This window comes from Microtus ochrogaster, unplaced genomic scaffold (genome assembly GCF_000317375.1).
Source record: "Microtus ochrogaster isolate Prairie Vole_2 unplaced genomic scaffold, MicOch1.0 UNK43, whole genome shotgun sequence".
Taxonomy (NCBI): Eukaryota; Metazoa; Chordata; class Mammalia; order Rodentia; family Cricetidae; genus Microtus; species Microtus ochrogaster.
The window spans coordinates 2923770-2944510 of NW_004949141.1; the positions used below are offsets into that span (position 1 = coordinate 2923770).

Here is a 20741-nt window from a genome sequence, read left to right on the forward strand (position 1 = left end):
AATTCACAGAGATCCGCCTGCCTTCGGCTCCTGAGTGCTGGGATTAAAGGCCTGAGTCACCACCGCCCGGCTCTCTTTCTTTTTGTACAGGGAAATCAAACGCAGGTCCTGGACATCCCAGGACACTGCTGCACCAGTTGCCAGTGAGCTAGACTCTCAACCCATTTCAAATTTTATTTTGAGACAGTCTCACTATTTCACTGACTGGAGGCTGGAGAGATGGCTCAGTCAATGAATTGATGCCACATGAACACAGAGACTTGAGTTCAGGTCACTAGCAAAAATTCCGCAACCCACCCAAGAAGCTGGGTGTGGCAGTATCTGTAATCCCAGCATTAGAGATGGGGAGACAGGAGGATCCCTGGGGTTTGCCAGGCAGCCTAGCCCTAGTTTCTCCAGGACACCTTGTCTCATAAAAGTCCATATAGGTATATAACAGAAATCAAAGAGAACACGGGCCAAGAATTTGAAAAGGAACAAGGGGGGCTATGTGAGAGGGTTTGGAGGGAGGGAGAGGAAGGAGGAAATGATGTAATTATACTATAATCTCAAAAATAAATTTTTAACATTATTTTTTACTGATTCTTTGAGAATTTTACATCATGCACCCCAGTCCCACTCATTTCCCAAGTCTGTCCATGTCTGCCCTCCCCTCCACCCTTGTAACCTCCCCAGCAAAAGAAAATTAAAAATTAAAATTAAAAAGTAAGAACATCTTGCCAACCCCTCTGGGCATGACCTGCTCCTCTACCAACCATAACCTTCTCTCATATCCGGCATAGCTGTCACATCTCCAGTCCCTCTGTGCATGGACCACTCTGCTCCTACATCTTCCCCGCCTCTCCATCACATATTCCAGTCCTTCTGTGCATGGACCACTCTGCTCCTGCATCCTTCCTGCCTCTCCATCACATATTCCAGGCCCTCTGTGCATGGTCCACTCTGCTCCTGCATCTTCCCCACCTCTCCAACACATATTTGCTCACATACCAGCACTGGGAGCTGTGGTGTGTCACACAGTGGACCCTTTTGCCCAAACAGCTTTACTTGCAAGTGCTCATTGCAGTGAGTCACTGGTCTGGTCAAGGCCTCTGACTTTGGCTACACCATCAATTCTGGACCCTCACCAAGACTCCTCAGGGATATCCTGTCTTCATGGAGATTCTGTCTGTGGTTCCACAGGACCAGTCCTTTTGGGCACCTCACATGCCTCAGTGGCTCATAGATAGGGAAGATGTTAGGGTGAACCAATGCTAAGCCCTGGGTCTGGGCCTGGGTGGTGGTACCTAAGTTGGTCAGCCTACCAGCTCTCCTGGGCCAACACCACTGGGGCCAGGCAGGGCGGGACCAGCTCAACATGGCACTGGGACATCAACATGACTTCAGATAGCAGTACAGACCACGGACATCCCATGGCCTGTGGTAGTATCATGGGCCACAGACATCAACACAGACCCTGGCTGTGGTAGAGACACAGACCCAGTCGGGGCCCTCAGCGGCAGAATGGGTAGGGACATCCCATGGCCTCAGGTGGCAGTGCAGGCCTCTCACATGAGGCTGCTCTTCACCATCACCATTGCATCTCCAGTTAGCCTCTCTTCGTGGTGCACAAACCACTCTGCTTCTCTTTCTTTCCCTTTCCTCCAACATGAACTTGCTCATCCTAGCGGGCCTCCTAGCCAGCTGTCTCCCACATTCCAACCACAGGGCAGTGGGTGGGCCAAAAAAAATTTTTTTTTAAAATAAGGTGGGAAGTAATAGAGGAAGACAGCTGATACCAGCCTCTGGCCTCCACACGCATAGCTGCACACACATGTGGGCATGAACGAAGACACACACACAGAGGTGCACTGTCTGGCTTAAACTGGCCACCTTCCCACCTCAGCCTCCTCAGCAGGTAGGGTTGATTATGTATGTAAAGTAATATATTTGACACCTGTTCTCTCTCCCTTTATCCCTCTCTTTCTTCCTTTCTTCCCCCACCCCCGCCATCTTTCTGACAAGCCAGATGACCTGACTGAAACCCACAGTGGAAGAAGAGACCTCCCAAGAGATGTCCTCTGACCTCCCATACATGTGCACATATATACAACAACAATAATAATAATAACATATTTAAAACATATTTTTCTGGGATGGAAAGGTGACTCGGTGGGTAAGAACACTTGTTCTACAGGCATGAGGTCATAAGTTCAAACCTTGCACTCCTGTGAAAATCCAGGCATGGATTCACATGGCCTGTAATCCCAGAGGAGATGGGAAGAGACAAGCGGATAGGAGGAAGAGAAAGCAGCCCGCTGGCAGCCCTCAGAGACAGCCTTGGATTCCATGAGAGACCTTGTCTTGAAGGAATAAGGCAAAGAGCATGTCCTTCCCTGACCATGTGAACACTTGCACCCACATATAACACCATGTTGTGGAATACTTGTATACTGTGATTGCTGTAATAGAAAGTGGGATGGTCAGTAGCTAGGCAGGAGGTAGAGGCAGGATTTCTGCAGAGGAAAGAGGAAGAGGAAGAATATAGGCACACAGGAGATTCCAGGAAACACAAAGAGGAAGCAGGAGGTACAAAATGGAAGAGAGGTAATGTCATGTGATAGAACATAGATTAATATAAATGGGTTAATTTAAGATATAATAACTAGTTAGGAACAAGCCTAAACTATAGACCAAGCTTTCATAATTAATAATAGGTCTCTGTGTCATTATTTATGAGTTGGCGGTGTAATGGTCTGTCCTGTCTCTTTAAGAGACAAGCCACACCCACTCTCTCCCCTGTCTGCTGAGGCAGGCTGATCTTCAGCTTCCAGCCTGAGTTCCTTCCCTTTTCCATCTCCCTCTCGAAGAGGCAGCTTCGGCCTCTCCCCACTTCTCCCCTTCCCCCTCTGTCTTTCCCTTCTCTCTCTATCTCTCTGCTCTTCTTCCCTTTTCCCTTCCCCCTCCATAACCCATTTGATAAATATTCAACCTCACTCTGCATGGTATGCCTATCCATGTCTCTGTCTCTTGCCCACCGCCACGTGTCTCCCTGCCCGGGGACCAGCCACCGCTTGGGGACCTGCAGCTACCCCCACTTGGGACTGTCTGCTCTCAGGGCCCACTGCCTGCCGCCACATGGCCTGCTGCCACCACGTGGAGACCTGTAGCATTTCTGCTGCCTGCCACTAACAGGGATCTGCAGCGTTTTTATTAATCCATTTCAGGTGGCCCAAAGAAAAATCTGACTACAACACCACACACACACTCAGGGTGGAGGTGGGGATCTCTTTCAGGCAAGGTTTTATAATATCAGCCATAAAGGAAGCTAATCATTGTTTCCAGGCACGCTGGTTACAAAAGGAGGATACTTTGAGCCCAGAATCACTCTGAATACTCAATCTGGGCAACCTAGGGAGTGGAGAGTCTCACTTCATGGAAAACAAAATCAAATATACATATTTTTCATGGCATCAAGCTATGTGTTTAGAAAGTATGGATTTCAAACTGGGTGACAGTAGTGCACGCCTTTAATCCCAGCACTCAGGAGGCAGAGGCAAGTGGATCTCTGAGTTTGAGGCCAGCCTGGTTTACAGAATGAGTTCCAGAATAGCCAGGGCTACACAGAAAGATTCTGTCTCAAAAAAACAAAAAGAAAGCATGAATTCCTTACAGTGTAATAATTAAAAGTAATGAGGGTAGAAGCACATACCTTTAACTCCTAAGGCAGGAGGACCTAGAGTTTAAAATCAGTCGTGGCTACATAGAGACTCTTCCCCAGAAATACTCAAAAGCAGTGCATACCCAGATCTTTGAGAAGTCACAGCATGTCACAGAGAAATTCTGAGGGCCGTGAAAACAAATAAGGCAAAGGCAAACTGCTTTTTCCTATGAAAAGTTCTAAAACAAACAAAAGTTAATAAAGTCTGAGGAATGTCCAATATCTGAATCATCTTTTGGTACCATGTGTTATGCCCAGATCACGGAGTCCCCCAAAAAATCAACAAGAAGACCAGGTCCTATATGTAAAAGCAAAGAATTTTTATTCTTATACAAGTTCGTGAAGTCGGACTCTTCACGTGTCCATCGTATTGGCATGATCGGAGAGCCCCCAGCTCAGTTGGGGTGGGTTTTTTATAATAGTAAAGGTAGGGGTGAGGGATTTCTAAGGTTCAGAACCCCGGATTGGCTGACCTTTGTCTAGGGGTGTCCTGGTGAAAAGCGATGGGTGTGTACTGGCAGGTGATCCTATCTACAATGGTTGGAAACGTTAGGGATTTCCTGTGGATGATCTGTTCCTGGGCCATCCTTGGGTCGTTTCAGTTTATGGTCTTTCTTGGAACCAGGTCTTGCCTTAGGGTTAACTATTGAAACTCGGGCCTCTATTGAGCTTGTCAAGATTGGGTCCTACACCATGTACTTTAGATTCTTTTGGATCTTGAATTGTTGCTTCAGAATTGAATGCAAGGAACACAGCAAAGTAACCGATGGCAGCAGCTCTGTGGGGGGTGGGAGGGAAGAAAGTTTGTTCCAAACTGCTAAGGCTGCTCTCTGGGAAAGCAGAGAGTAGAGGAGATGGGGAGATCTCCAGGGTTATAAGGAGAGTGGGGGGGGTACCTGGTGGAAGGGGAGCCTGTGAGCTGCGGTGTGGAGGCTTTGAAGTGTGTAACAAGTATCTGTGTGTAGGGGCTGAGGGAGCCTAGAGGCTCCCATGGACCTTGATATGCTGAGAGGCACCATTGCACATTTGTTAATGGCAGAGCCTTAGGTCCCTTTTGGGATAGTAGAATGATTCCTTCTGGCTAGTGGGAGCCAGTTTCTCAAATGCCTAAGGAATGGTCCTAAGGTCCAGGACTGCATTTCGGGATATGGGGAACTGGAGTTTCCTTTGGATCTGACAGAGATGTTTATTAGATCCATATTTGTCTTAGTTTTTGTAGCTGGCTTTCCCAGGGCTGATCAGTAGAATCTAGAATTGTCATTCAACAATCTCCAGGCACAGGGCTGTCTACATAAGAAGCAACTCCACAGAAAAGTCCCACAGTTTGGAAGGTCAGCTCTGTGACTTGCTAGGTCCTCATTCGGAATGGTCAAGAGCCATTGGGGCTGTCTGGTTCCACAGGGTATTTTCTCTGAGACACCTCTTTTTTACTGTCCTTGGTTTCAACTTTGTCTCGCTGACTTTCCTTTGAGTCATCAAAGTGTGTGTGTGTGTGTGTATGTGCGTGCGTGTGTGCGTGCGTGCGCGCGCGCGCTTTTGATATAGGGTTGCTATGTAACTCAGACTGGCTTGAAACATTCTATCTAGCCCAGACTGACTTTGAAGCCAACAATTCTGCTCCAGGCTTCTGTGTGCTGGAATCACAAGCATGCACAACCATATCAGCCTTCAAAGTTAACCTCAGATCTATATTTTAAATCAAACCACTCTGGAAATCTAAACTTAGTGAAAATCAATCCAACCATTTTAATTTGTGTTTATATTTTATTATTGTAAAGGTGTGTGAGTTTATGCTAATTTTGTGTTCATCATCACCTCATGATGATAACAGACAGTACTTTGGCAAAGATTCTAGAATAACATTCTATGTTCAGAATGTTAGGCTGGGTCTCTGTGTGACCTCGGCATTTGCTTTGTGTTTACATAGTGCTGAGCCTGAACGAGGTCCTACATTTAGGTGTTCACTTAGCACATGGACACTCAAACATGCCAAGTCCCAGAGAAGGTCCCTGCCCCGTGATGTCTTATGTCAATGGGGATATTGGAGCATCAGCTCAATCCAAACGTTTTTAGAAGTTCAGAAATACTAAGGGTTGGAGAGATGGTTCAAGGATAAGAGCACTTATTGTTCTTCCAGAGGAATCGAATTCAATCCTAAGCGCCTCCATCAGATGACTTTACAACCTATTAATTCCAGCTCCAGGAGCTCGGACACCCTCTTCTGGCCCCTCCAGGAGCTCGGACACCCTCTTCTGGCCCCTCCAGGAGCTCGGACACCCTCTTCTGGCCCCTTCAGGAGCTCAGACACCCTCTTCTGGCCCCGGTAAGACCCTCCGTGTACATGCACAAAAACAAATACACACAAGTGAACACCGACAAATGCATATGATTTTAAAATTAAAATTAGTCTTAAAAATAAAAAAAAGGGAGCTGAAGATATGGCTCAGTGGTTAGGAGCACTGGTTGCTCTTCCGGTTGACCCAGGTTCAATTCCCAGTGCTTACACTATGGCTCACAACCATCTGTGAGTCCAGTTCCAGAGGATCCTATGCCCTCTTCTGACCTCTGCAAGCACTGTATGCACACAGTGCACAGACATACATGCAGGAAAACACCCAGATACATAAAGTAAAAATAAATAAATCTTTAACAGAGAAAATCAGTAACAGCGAAAGAAACTTGCTCAACATGTTGGCACAAACTGATAAGCCCAGCACTTTACAAGTAGAAAAGGAATCATCAGGCCACCCTGGCTACGTAGCCAATTTGAGAACAGTTTTAGCTACAAAATACCATGCTGCAAAATATCAAAAGCAAAAGTGAAAAACGAAAACCTAGAAACTTAATTTATGAGTTTATCTTTCACAATAGTAGGACCAACAATAAAAATGTATAGCAACGAAACATACACGGCACGAAATAAAAGGTCAGAAAGACAATCATCCTGAAAGTGTCAGAGGAGCGAAAGTGGGGAGAGGAGGGGCTCCCAGCGGTGTGAGAAATGACTGGGTCCTAAATGACAATACTTCTGATAGGTCTGTACATGAGAAGGGGCAAATGTACAAAATGTACAAAAAATACGGGATGCTGAACAGGCCCTGAGAAGGGAAGAGAGGAGAGAGAAACATCTTGTGTTCACCTGGACACAGCATAGGCCCTTTCCTTCATAAATTCTTAATCAGCCCTCAGATCTGAGATGCTAGCAGCCAGCCAATATGACCAGGTATCGTTTCTCCGTTATCTTCAGGCGTCATGAGTGTTAGGTTTCAAACCTGGGACAAAGGGTGAGGTGCCTATTTAACATATCAAAGAGGACCTGGCCAGCCGGTTCTCCAGCATCCCGTGGTCACTATCTGTTACAGCCTTCCTGACTGGCGTATCCTGACCCCTATCCTCAGCCCTACAATCAAGCTGCTCCTCCCTATATAATGTAACCTATGGCTGCTAGTTCTTTTTGTACCTTTGACCTCATGGCTGCTGCACCTGGCACACCTCCCCCGCCCTTCATACTTGAATCTCTGCCCACAGGATTTCTCTCTCTACCTGTACTTTACTAGTCTCCCCGCCATAATTACCCACCCCGGTGGCTCATTTCTAGTTTTCTGTCTTCCACAGTACTCCAGGCTAATTACAAAACCAAATTGTTAGCGAGGATCCAGACATGAGGAAAATGTAGCTTTTGCCTTTCTGTGCCTAGGTAACCTCACTCAGTATAATTTCTTCCAGTTCTACCCACTTACCTGCAATTTCATCATACCATTTTCATTACAACTAAGTAATATTCCACTGTAAGTATACGCTACATTTTCCTTACCCATTCTTCAGTTGATGGGCATCTAGGTTGTTTATATTTCCTGGCTATTGCAGAAATGGTATGGTGGTATTGAAATGTCTTTGAGAACAACATCGTCTTTTGGGGGGGAGCGAAAGGAAAAGCAGGAACCCCAAGATCAAGTTTTCTCAGCACAAAAGAGACCTATTTGTCCCAGAGGGACAGAGGGCAGAGCCCAAGAGACAAAAGCAGGAGACGGAGAATGGGGAAGGGGAAAGGAACAGGAGAAGGAGAGGGTGTTTATTCCAGATGGACAAAGGACTGCCTCTGGATAGAGAGGAGACAAATGTGACCCATAGGCAAATAGCAGTTTCTAAAGGTAAAGGGGGAAAGAAACCCCATGTTAGGATGAGGTGTTTAATTTTGATTGGGCATGTTAATAAGGTGAACCAAAGGGAGCTTTTGATTGCTGGACTTCAATACTTTGGTAGCTGGACCTTGGTTGTCAGCCTCGGGAGGAGGGATTGGCCAAACAAGGGAACAGATCTTGGGGGCTAGGTTTGGAATGCAATCCATCACTTTTTAGTCAGGTAGAGAGAGCATAGGGGAGAAGGGCGAGGCCTATTAGAGCCGTGCTTGCCACACTTGACCTGGCCAGAGTCCCCCCACCAAAACCACTCTGAGCAAGTGACTTTCAGGTTCTTGTCTCATGAATTTGAAGAATGAAACTCATTAACACAAAAGGTGCGTTTAGAGAGAATTTTACTCTAGATTCTAAGGCATGAATTTAAGAGGGGGACAGAGAGTCATGCCATGTAAGACTCACCACATGTGGCAGACATCAGCTGCATAGCAAAAGTGGGGGGTGGAAGTGGGATGGGGTGCTTCAGTGAAATAATGAGTTCCAGGAAAAGTATACTTAGGCTCTGGCTAGCACCCAAAAGAAAAAGAAGGAAAAGTTAGCTCTATCAGCCTCATGCTTATGGATCAAGATATATGCTGTCAGCTACTATTCCAGTGCCATGTCTGCCTCCTGCTATGCCCCACCAGGACAGTCATGCGCCCTCTAAAACTATAAACCCCAAATAAATACTTTCTTCTATAAGTTGCCTTGGTTATGGTGCTTTATCACAGCAATAATGAAGTAACTAAGACACAACCCTAGGGAAAAATTTCAATTAGAGGGATAAAACACAGATGACACAGAAGGAAAGGTGGACTGTGCTGGAGATTAAAGGTTCAAGTGGCTTTAGTGAGGGTGCAGAGAGGAGAGGGTAGGGAATTGGTTAGCCAAAACTAAGAATACATGGAGAAATACTGTGTTAGTCTGTATATAAAATATAGATGTGTGTGTGTGTGTGTGTGTGTGTGTGTGTGTGTGTGTGTGTATGAAGAGACCAGAACACCTAGCTATGGTGAAACTTAGGCAATGAAAAGTACCCCTCCTGTGGGACAAGGCTGCAGTTTAGCCAAGCCAAGGAAAGAAGGCTCAATGTCCTTTAGACAGCACATGGCTTGGGATTCTCCTTTAGCCCCGCCCCCCCATAAGCTTGCCCAGGCCAGAAATGGCTGTGGCAGTGGTGAGGTTGTTGCTAAGGTAATTCCATTCTTTGGCCAATGGAAAGAAGTGGCCAATGTCAAGCAGTGGCCAATGTCTGTTCTATAGTGGCCAATGTCTCTTCTGTAGTGGTCAATGACTGTTCTATAGTGGCCAATGTCTCTTCTATAGTGGCCAATGTCTGTTCTATAGTGGTCAGTGTCTCTTCTATAGTGGCCAATGTCTCTTCTGTAGTCGTCAATGTCTGTTCTATAGTGGCCAATGTCTGTTCTACAGGTGCACAGGATATCGAAGGCACCAGCTGGCAGATTAAAGGCAAAAACTAATATATGAGTGAAGTCTATTTTCTCGGCTCCTGAGGATAACCAAGGTTGGGGGCCAGGCTAAGTGGCATTGTTTGCTGATGAGGCCTTGGGATTCGGAATGACCCCTATAATCTCAAAGCTCTGGAATTTTCCACATGAATAGTTAATGTTTCAAAATTGCATTTATTTATCGTTTTATTTCAGTTTTTGGTTTGTGAACAAGAATTCCTGGGGAAAAGCTCTGCCTACAAAGGCTGGCTGACTGATTAGAAGGTTGTAAGTCCAGAGACAGATTACATTGGACTATCATTAGAGCCCTTAATAATTACCTATATCCAGGCATGGAGGCGCCTGCCTTTAATCCTAGCACTCAGGAGACAGGAGCAGGCAGATCTCTGTGAGTTTGAGATCAGCTTGGTCTACACAGTGAGTTCCAGGACAGCCAGGGCTGTTACACAGAGAAACCCTGTCTTGAAAAGCTATATTATTATTTATTGCCCTCTTCCATATGTGACCTACCATGTTTGTGACCACTAGGTGAATCCTAAAGAATTCAGATACTCTAAAGAGTATCCAAACAGACCCCTAGTTCCCACCAAGTGCAATGCTAAGAATGACGTCAGATAACATCTGCAGCCTAGAGCTGAGATTTCCTTGGTCTTTTGTGAACTGCCTACATAATGTTTTCCCAATGTACTTTAAATGTGTCTTGAATTATAATTTTCTTTGTTCTGTTACTACAAACATTTTAAGACATCGGACCATGGAATTTGGGCCAACATAAGTCTTTTCCTGAGCCATAGCTATGCACATTTGGTGCCAGGTCAAATTATTTTTTATCTCCCTTTGAGGTGAGAATTGTGCTTTGATTGAGAGTTTTTCTGAAACAGGATACTATTTCTTATATTTTGGGCTATAAGCTTACCCTTTAATAACTGGGCCATCTCTCTAGGCCAGAATGCTGTTTCCTTATGTAGACCAGGCTGGTCTAGAATTTATGTTCCTCCTGCCTCAGCCTCCTGGGGTCTGGGATTACAGACATGTGCCACCATGCCTAGCATTCAACACTGCATTTGTGTGTGTGTTACCGGAACAGCAAAGAAAGGAGGACAGTGCTGTGATGGTCCCACGAGACTCCATCCCGGGTTCCTTACTCCGGGTGCTCAGCCCTGAGTGAGGTAGGCTCTTATTCAAAAGCAGCTTGCTAACATATTATCTGAACAAAAGCCGCTCTTTCCCTTCAGAGACACCCAATGCTTGATAAGGTTGTAAGTTTACCAACAACAAGATCAATCCTCACTGATAGTCCAGGCATGTTGTTTTCTATAGGGTCTTGGCTCCATTAAATACTTTGGAAGACCAACTTGAATGGGGAGGAGGTAAAGACAGAAGGAAAGTCCCCTGGCCTTGGTAACACTTGGACAAAGGGGCCCTTTTGGGCTCTTCACTCTTAAAACCTATTCTAGTGCCACAATGAGAGGTGTGTAAAGGGTTAAAAGGGAATAATGGAACAGAAAGGGTTAAACTGTGGTTGGAGGAGTGGAGGCTAAGGTAGAGAAGGGAGTATGGGAGGAAAAAATAACACTAAAGGCCTTTTGAAAAAGGCATATGAAAACCTGGTATTATAGGAGCTTCCTAAAATATAAACATATACACCCCCATCTCAGAGTTAAAATATAAACATATATACCCCCCATCTCAGAGTTAAAATGCAGTTGCTCTATACAAGGCAATGGTGCCCTGACTAGAGACCATGCACTAACAAATAAAAAGCCCAGTGTCAAGTTAATTCTTTTGGAGTTTTTGGCCCCAGTGATGCTCCACAGATCCACAAACATTACATTACATTGGTGACCCTGCAGAACTGGATGCTAAGACTCTATCGCTGAAGACACCATGTGCTTGAGTCACAGAGTATGGGACTCTTAAGCAGGTACTAACCCAGAAACTTCATCCCTACTTGGAAGCTTTCATAGCTTCCAGCAGGAAGGCACGAGACATGCCACTGGAGGAGAAATACCATCATCATCAATCTTACCCTGATGTGAACCCTGCAAGCTACAATAATGACCAACCTGTCAAGTCATGCCCTCAGTAATAGTGGCATGAATATCATGGGAGCAAACAACTACTTTATTTTTCTTATTTTATATTTTTATGTATGAGTGACCTGCACGCCAGAAGAAGGCATCAGATCCTATTACAAATGGCTGTGAGCCACCATGTGGTTATTAGGAATTGAAGTCAGGACCTCTGGAAGAGCTACCAGTGCTCTTAACCGCTGAGCCATCTCTCCAGCCCCAAACAACTACTTTGATTGGAGTTAAGTCTTCCACAAAATGAAACCCAAGTCTAAGCCCATTATCAGGCCAAGAACTGAAGCCCAGACAAGTCATAGGCATTAGAGTAGAGAACCTAATACTATTATTCTTCTGAATTGACCTGTTATTAAACTGACTCCTAATAACATCCACTTGGATTAATGCATCTCTAACCCTCATCAAGGAACCTTCTCCTTACAATATATGGTGATTAACAGAGAGACCCACAACTGTCCACCCCACCCCCTAAATGGCAGTTCTCGTGACACTGTCCTAAACAGGACTTTGGCCCTGAAAGTTTGATTTAAAAAAAAAGCCTTTCTTTCTGCTCATGGTAGAAAGAAATTTTTGTAGTTTCTTCCTCTACGCTATTGCTTACATTCTGTGCCCAAAACCTGGGAGGGACACTGAGCCCCACAAAAGACCTGTTCCTCCTAATAGAACTGGCCTCTAATTTTTGCCCCTCCTGGGTGCAGATCACTTGTTTCTGCTGACTCCTGCCACCCACCATATCAGACTCTAAATTTTAGAGTCTATCTCTTCAGCCGTTTCTCCTCCACCTCCTCAACCCCCCCCCATCTTTCCTTGTCTATTCTGGGAAGTGCCGCCTTGGAGCTGCTTGCTCCGTCTCTCTTTTGTTGGCTCACTGGAGTCTGTCTCTGTCTCTCTTGGCTCCTGGAGCCTACTACGACAAAATCATGTCAGTGTGTCAGCCATCTTCCCACAGCTTTTTGGGCGCCCCAACACATGGAGGAGGGATGTCCTTCCACTGATCCTGGACATCTCTCTGGCAAGTCTCTCAGTCTGCTTGGGACACCCTCACACTGAGACTGGTTATCTAGTCTGCACTGAAACCTAGTTATTTGCAGTAAGACAGCAAGGCTTTACTGAAATCTGGGTCTGAGGAAGAAAAAGATTAGAGAAGGCAGGTGAGGAGTCAAAAGGTGAGTGATGGAGGAGGGTTATCTGTCTATGTGTTACTTTCATTGGTTAATAAAGAAACTGCCTTGGCCCTAATATGACAGAAATTAGGCAGGCGGAGTAGACAGAACAGAATGCTGGCAGAAAGAAGCCAAGTCAGGCAGTCACCATGATTCTCCCACTCCAGACAGACGCAGGTTAAGATCTTCCCTGGTAAGCCACACCTCGTGGGGCTACCCACATTATTAGAAATGGGTTAATCTAGATGTGAGAGCTAGCCAGTAAGAGGCTAGAGCTAATGGGCCAAGCAGTGTTGGCCCATTACCTAAGTAAACAGGAAGTGGATTGTAAGAAACTTCCAAAACTCTGGAATTAACAGAGACATCTCACTTCCTGGACAGTCACTCAAAGTTCTTCTATACTGTTGGGGCATCCATCTTCAGCCTACAGGCCCATAGTATCCCAGACTTTTCCATGAAGCAGGAAATTTCAAAGACAGTTCCACTTCTATTGGCAGTTTATCAGTCACTTTCTTCTGTGTCCTGCAGAATACAGTTTCCGTGTAATTATTTCGGGTGTAAAGCTAACTGGGTGGCGGGACACAGCCTGCCATTCATTACAACAGAGGAGGAGCTGCGGTGGGCTGCATTCCCACCCAGTTCCGCATGGCTAGCTTTATACCCGAAATAATTACAAGGAAACTGTATTCTTTTAAACATTGTCTGGCCCATTAGTTCCAGCCTCTTATTGGCTAGCTCTTACATATTGATCTAACCCATTTCTAATAATCTGTGTAGCTCCATGAGCTGGCTTACCAGGAAAGATCCTAACCTGCGTCTGTCTGGAGTGGGAGAATCATGGCGACTGCCTGACTTGGCTTCTTTCTCCCAGCATTCTGTTCTGTCTACTCCGCCTACCTAATTTTCTGTCCTATTAAAGGGCTAAGGCAGTCTCTTTATTTAACCAATGAAATTAACACAAAACAGAAGACTCTCCCCCATCATGTGAGTTTAAAAAGAGCCCATGGTTAGAGATGAGAGCAAACTTCAGGGGCAAGGTGAGAGACAGCATGAGCAGGAAAAGGACTTACTCCAGAGGCAGGACAAGAGGGACAGGGAGAGGCTGGGAGGTGCGGGGAGAGCAGTAAATAGTGACTTGAAGATGTATGCTTAACCTCTTTGTCTCTGCCTCCTTTGTTAGCCTTTAGCTGTTTGGATAAACTGAGTCACAGAAAAAACTGATATTCTCTAAAGGATTCTGCATCTACTCTAGGACCAGCTTGTTTTTCTGGCCCCGGTACTCCTGAAGAGCCCTGGACTTGCTAACCACGGAGAAGGGACACACTTGGCTCTCCCTCAGGGAAGAGCGTTGTTAGTATGTGTGCGAACCAGTCCCGCCAACTGGAAGAGAGTCTTAAAAACATACGTGAACGGGCTCACGAACTACAGTCTCCAGGAACTGGCTCCAATGCCAGATTCTCACACAGTCCTCTCTGGGGCCCTGGTTCTACCCTCCTTGGTCCATTGGTCTCTATCCTTCTCATAACAACAGTTGCTTCTTCAGGTTCTTTTGGGAGCAAATTAATGAAATAACCCAAGGGTCAGTAAACCAGATGCTTCCTTGGGGTTTCCTTGGGTCTCCTACCATCACCCTCCAGTTTGAGCCCCTGATTTGGACCAGTGTTCTTTCCAGAGAGCTCCTCTTCTCAAGCCTCCAACTGAGAAGTAGCCTGAGGACTCATCACCCCTTCTCAACAAAAGGTTGGAATGTTAGGTCCCCACCACCACCACCACCTTCTCAGGAGCCTCCTTAAAACCTCCTGCAAAGAGCAACAATCCACATGTTCAGCTCTAAAGTCAACCCTGTCTTAATTCTGTGTGGCTCTTGTGCTTTCATTTTAAAAAATTTGTTGCTTTTTTTTTATTGTTTCTATCCATACATTACACAGACGAAATGATCAAGTCTTCGGAGGAAAAAGAATCTATTTTTAATTTCCTTTTACAAGCTTTCAGTAACAACTTGGTGTTGATTACGGTTTGGGAAATTGAGAGGCGCAAGCACATACTTAGAATTGTCTCTGCCAGACACCTTTCAGGCCAGAGTATTGATGGCCTCCTGTAAAAAATGTAGGCAGACTTTTCTTTGGCACCTGCTAGTTCCCAAATAATGGACGCAGAGACTTTATATTAATTATAGATGTGTGGCTGACAGTTCAGGCTTATTACTAACTAGCTCTTTAACTTAAATTAATCCATTTCTATTAATCTATGTATTGTCACATGGCTCATGGCTTTATCTGTCCTCCAGCATGTCTTGCTCCTTCTACATCTCCTGGCGACTCCTCAGACTCTGCCCTTCTTCTTCCGGGCATCTTCCTAGCCTGGCTCTCCTGCCCAATCTCTTCCTGCCCAGCTATAGGTCAGTCAGCGTTTTATTAACAAGGAAAGCAACACAGGAGGCTTGCAGTAAAATTCTGGAACACTGTCTCTTGAAAGGAGGGGTCTCACTGGAAGCACCTGGGTTGAACTCAAGCAAGCCCAGAAGCTGGCCTTAACTGAGACACAGTGAAGCAGAGGTTTGTAGGGAATCAAAACCTTTGCTGCATTTTCAGAACTGTCCAAGAGGAGGGTGGATTTCCAATCGCCCAACAATGTGGGACTTTTCAGTTGCTAATTGATAGTGTGACCTCTACATTAGGGGGAGCAGAGGAGCTGATTAGGAGGCCAAAGGTACCATTCAGTCCTTGTTTCTCTGAAGCTTTCCTGTAATGAGTCTTTTTCTGTTCAGACAGCTCCCAAATAATCACACAGAGACTTCTTATTAATTATGAAATCTCAGCCTATAATTTAGGCTTGTTCCTAACCAGTTCTGATAACTTAAGTTAACTCATTTATATTAATCTCTGTTCTGCCACGTAGATCATAGCTGTTATCTCTCCTCCTGCCTATCCTGTTTGTCCTGGGTCTTCTGGCATCACTGCCTCCCCCTACCCCAGTGTTTTTTCTGTTTATTAGCATTCAAAAAATTCAAAACTAACAAAGTACCATATAAGGCCCAAACTCTCTGTTATAATATTTTCCATTTTTATGTGGCTTATATTTTTATTATTTTGCTCTATTTAAAGACTTTATTTATTTTTTTATTTATTAAGCATACAATGTACTGCTGGCAAGGAAGACACCAGGTCTCATTACAGGTGGTTGTGAGCCACCATGTGGTTTCTGGGAATTGAACACGGGACCTCTGGAAGAACAGCCAGTGCTCTTACCCTCTGAGCCATCTCTCCAGCCCAAGACTTTATTATTTTTAAATTATTTTTTCTACAGCTGTCTATACTCATTTTCTTTCTTTAGCATCTGAACACATTTTTAAGCATACTCTACTTGTTCAGAGGTTTTCTTGATTTGTATCTATCTTTTTGCACGTTTGTAGCCTTCTCTGACGGTGTGAGCCCATCCTTAGGCGGCTAGGTGACCACACTGCAGCTCTGGCAGCTGTCTCCGTCCCCCTTCCAGGTGGTGAGAGCAGAACTTCAGACTGCGCCTCGATCTGGAACCACTTACTTCCCCAGCTCTGGGAAGTAGCTGAGTCAGAGATGCGGCGGCAGGCTTTTTTTTTTTTTTTTTTTTCTTACGAGACAGGGTTCCTCTGTAGCTTTGGAGCCTGACCGGGAACTAGCTCTTGTAGACCAGGCTGGCCTCGAACTCACAGAGATCCCCCTGCCTCTGCCTCCTGAGTGCTGGGATTAAAGGCGTGGGCCACCACCGTCCGGTTTAATTATTACATTTTTAGTTGTGAGCCTCGCTTTTAATGGCTGAGCCATCTCTCCAGCCCCGGTTTAATTATTCTTTATCAATAAAAACTCAGGAGTTAGATAACAGGGTAAGAACTTGATTAATCAGCTAAGCCGCAGAGAAGTGACCAGTGACCTCCTCTATCTCTACTTCCTCAATCCAAACCGGCAGAGGATCTTTCTAAGTTCCCCATTGGGGACCATATGTTGTCAGATTTTTCATCGGGCCGCCAAATCACAAATAAAGACACAGACACTTATTATTATTATTAAGACTTATTATTAATTATAAAAGCTTGATTTTAGCTTGGGCTTTTCCCCACTAGCTCTTATAACTTAAATTAACCTGTTTCTATTCATTTACATTTTACCATGTGATTTTTTTTTTTAGCCTTTCTTTCATTCTGTATGTCTAACTCCTGTGTATGTTGGCGTCTCTTTCACATAATTCATAAACCGTGATTCCTTCTTCTCCCCCTTATCCTACTTACCCTCCTTGCCTAGCAGGAGGTTTAGCTCTTTATTATACCAGTCGCAACAATACATCTTCACGCAGTGTACAAAGGTCCCACAACACTCTCCTAAGGCGTTGTCCTTCAGCCCTACCCATTCCCCAGCTTGCGGTTCTCCTTTCTCTAGTTCCATTGCACTTTGCAACATTCTTCCCCACAGTAGTAATATCTTGTATCCTAATTTAAAATTATTTATGAAAATGTCTCTTCCAATAGGTTTGACCTTAAGAACGTAGAACAGGCCTAGTTCTCTTTTTTTGACTTTTGTTCAAATGCTGGTAAAACAGCTTTATTATCGTAGGCACATGATTTAATTGCTACACCTTTGGTTTTTATGACAAGCTCTCTACCGCTTTCGGTTGCTGAGAACAGGACGGCAATCCGTGTAAAGTAATAGACCAATGTAGATGCCAATTAAAGAGTAAAACGTTAAACACTCGATAGCTAAGCTGACCTATTTTCACCATGCGCGTTCTTTTACAGAGCCCCCACAGTCCGGTTCCTCCGTAGCGGCGGTACACGTGGTCTGGGTCTGTGGGCCTTGTCCCGACGCCGACTCCTGACTGGCTCCGCCGAAGGGAAAGCCCCGCCCGCCAGTCCTGCCAATCAAGGTTGCGCAAGAGCCTGTTCGGCCGTGCGGGCTTCCTGTTGCTAGGTTTACCAGTAGCCGGGCCCGGCTGCGCGTGCGCAGATCGCGGAGGCCGCTTTCCCGTTGGGCGGAAGGAGGTGACGTCAGCGGCGCGGAGCGGGTCCTCCCTGAGCCCGGGGAACGTTGAATCTGTGGGCCCTCTGATGGCGTCATAATCCCGCGCCTGAACCTGGCTCCGGCTGAAGCGGCGAAGGCGGCAGCGGCGGCGACAGCTCTGGGGTTCGCGTCTCGGGGTGTGTCGGCCGCCGCTGCTGCTCCGGCCTGGTATGTACAGATGGCTGGCTAGGGTTCTCGGCACCATTCTCCGCTTGTGCGAGCGGCCCGCGCCCGGGGCTCGCGCCCTGCTCAAGAGGCGGCGCTCGAGCAGGTAAGGCGGCCGCGCGCCGGTCCCCTCCCCCGCGCTGGCGTTGGGCGCCGCGGGCCTGTAGGAACCGGCGGCTCCGGGACCGCGGAGGCCTGGGGGCGAGTCCGCCCTTCAAGCTGGGAGCGGAAGGGGAGCGGGAGGCCGCCGCTGTGCTGCTCGCCCGAAACAGCTCCGGTGGCCCGGTGTCACCGCGGGCGGGCAGCGCTGGGACAAGCCAGTAGGTTAGGAGTTGGCCCACGGTCATTTGACTGCGAGTACTGTTCTCTTCGCACCAAGGAACAGCAGTTATCTTGTTTTACAGCAGCTGTGTGTGTTGGGCTGGAGGGGAGGAGAATGGTCCAGTTCTTTAGCATCGCTGTAAGAGGCTGAAAGAAAGTAGGTACCCCACTCTAAGGCTTGATTAAAATTAGAGGGAAATAACAAATATTATTACTTAGCAGCTACACCTTTACCTGTCTTATAGCCTTCCCCTTTAATTAAGGATTTATCTAGAAAGTAAAACACTGTACAAATTCTATATTCCCCATAAGTCTCTCCCATCCTTCCTTCCCTTACTATGCTGTGCCTGCTTCATTTATTATGATGATGATGGTTATTTTTTGTGTTTCCAGGTCAAGAGAAGTGGACAAAAATTGGTTTAGGGGAATTAGAACTAAATGATTCATAGATGATTCTAGAAATGTAGGTCACCGATGGGATTGGGTGTTAGCTAAACTGGTACATATTCCAGAGAGATAGAATCAAGAGAATTTAAGATGTTGTAAAGTTCCTAAAGTAATCTTTGATGTACTAGGTAAGGACAGACAGTGTTTTATGCTGGGTCTGGTGTTCAATGAAACTGCATCTTTTATTGAATGGGGACTGTTAACAGTTATTCTCATTCAGAATCATTCAGTGCTCCCCCCCCCCCCCATTTTAGGGACTAGAAGTGGTAGAGTGCTGTTTACCGTGTCTGTCCTGTCTTCCATCTACGGCCCTGGGGTTTGGGGTGGGGCAGTTAATCACTCTCTCCCAAAGCCCCCCCCCCCTCAATAACATACCTCTTAAGGCTGCTAATATTGACACTTGAAGTAAAAAAAAAAATGGCTGTCTTTGGGGTTATTGTTCCAAAAACAAATGATTTGTTGGTTCAGTTTGACCAGATTACACATCATTACGAGATAGGAAGTTTTGGGTCTTTCTTAAGATTTAGAAATAAGTGCTGGGCAGCTGGGCAGCTGGGCAGTGGTGGTGCTCACCTTTAATCTCAGCACTCAGGAGGCAGAGGCAGAAGCAGGTGGGTCTCTGTTTATTTGAGGCCAGTCTGGTCTATAAAGTGAGTTCCAGGACAGCCAGGGCTGTCACACAAGAGAAACCGTGTCTTGAAAAACCAAAATCAAAAAAAAAAAAAAAAGATTTAGAACTAGCATTCTGTTTTACACGTTTCATCCCATTTTATGAATTGTAGATGGAATTAGGAATGTTGTATGGTATGTTTTTGTCTTGGTGCTAGGTTTTGAACCCAGAGGTTTTTACATGCTAAACACGTGCTGTACAGCTGAGTCACACCTCCAGCTCAGAGTAAGTTTCTTTATAGAAATACATATGTTGCATACGTATATACATACTTCTTTTCCTTTCTTTACAGCACTCTGTTTTCTACTACAGTGGACACTGATGAAATCCCAGCTAAAAGACCAAGATTAGGTATTACATTTTAAAACTTCATTTCTTTTTAGTAGGAAAAATACATGTATGGAACAAAATCCAAAGGTAAAATATTGCGACAATGAAAAAGTTGCCTCTTTCCTACCCTTCCCTACGCCACTGTCTTTCAGATATGTGCAGTGAATGTGTTTAAAGTGCTAAAGAAGTCTGTAATAAAAAGGGACGTTTTCTTTATTTTTAAGCACCAGTTTAAACTGACTGATCGATTCATCTGGCAGTGTGACCCAGTCTGATTTGTTGTCTCTCTGCTTTCTTGTGTCTTCCTGGTAGACAAGAATAAAGCAGGTTAAAGGGCCAGGCACAGTGGAATACTATAGTGTGATCCCTGTTTCCAACAGTGCTTATGAATCTGGGTTATTCCAGAAGTGTTGGTTAACTGTGGAACTTGTTGCTATTCCATTTAAATCTAATAAATACTGAGTATGTCTCGATCTTACATAATTATAGGAAATTAAAAAAAATTAACACTAGGCTTAATTATAATCATTTTTAACTAAGAAAAAATGAGCTTCTTTAAAAAATACAAATAAATATTAGCTTGTACTTGAATGTAGTAAAATGCATAAAGCAACATGGCAAAAAAACAACACACCAAACCAGAAACAAAAAACAACTGGTGGTACCCAGGGTCTGGTTAAGACAAGCCTTTGTCTTATCTACTGAGGATGTCAAAGCCGGTAGGTCAAAGTTCAAAGCCTGCTTAGACTACTGAATGAGACCCGGTTTCAAAGTAAAGTAGTTAGAGGGTGGGAATAAGTTCGGTGATTGTCTAATATACTCAACACCCAAATTTCAGTTTCTCGTACTGCAAAGCAACACTTTGGTGGTATTAGAGAAGGTTCCTGGGTTAGTTGTGTATGATAGTCACCTGCTTCTGTGCTGAGGATCACCCCACTCCGTCAGACTTTGATTTCACACAGCAGAAAGGAATCTGAATTGGAGATGCAGCTGGGTAGTACAGCGTCCTGACCAGCAGCTCTTCTTGCGGTGATGTTCTTGAAGGATGGCCAGTTTAACTCAAAGAATTCAAGGTTTTTAAATTCAGTGTGTGTGTGCGTGTGTGTGTGTCAGTGTGCGGCTGTGGCTGTGTCTTAAGTAATCCAAATTGTCCTCAGTCCTTTTCCTCAGCCCCCCCAGAG

At 45.3% G+C, this 20741-nt stretch overlaps 1 protein-coding gene across 2 annotated transcripts in view; it reads left to right on the forward strand.

Moving 5' to 3' along the window:
• The first annotated feature begins 17645 nt into the window (after positions 1-17645).
• Senp2 (SUMO specific peptidase 2) overlaps positions 17646-20741 on the forward strand; it is a 45905-nt gene continuing 42809 nt past the window's right edge. The window contains exons 1-2 of one of the 2 annotated variants that reach the window (XM_013354410.2): positions 17646-17898; positions 19523-19581. In XM_013354410.2, coding sequence (XP_013209864.1) covers positions 17798-17898; positions 19523-19581 — 160 coding nt within the window. In that variant the 5' untranslated portion in view covers positions 17646-17797. The remainder of the gene's footprint in view (positions 17899-19522; positions 19582-20741) is intronic. The other variant, XM_005368980.3, reaches the window with a different exon arrangement.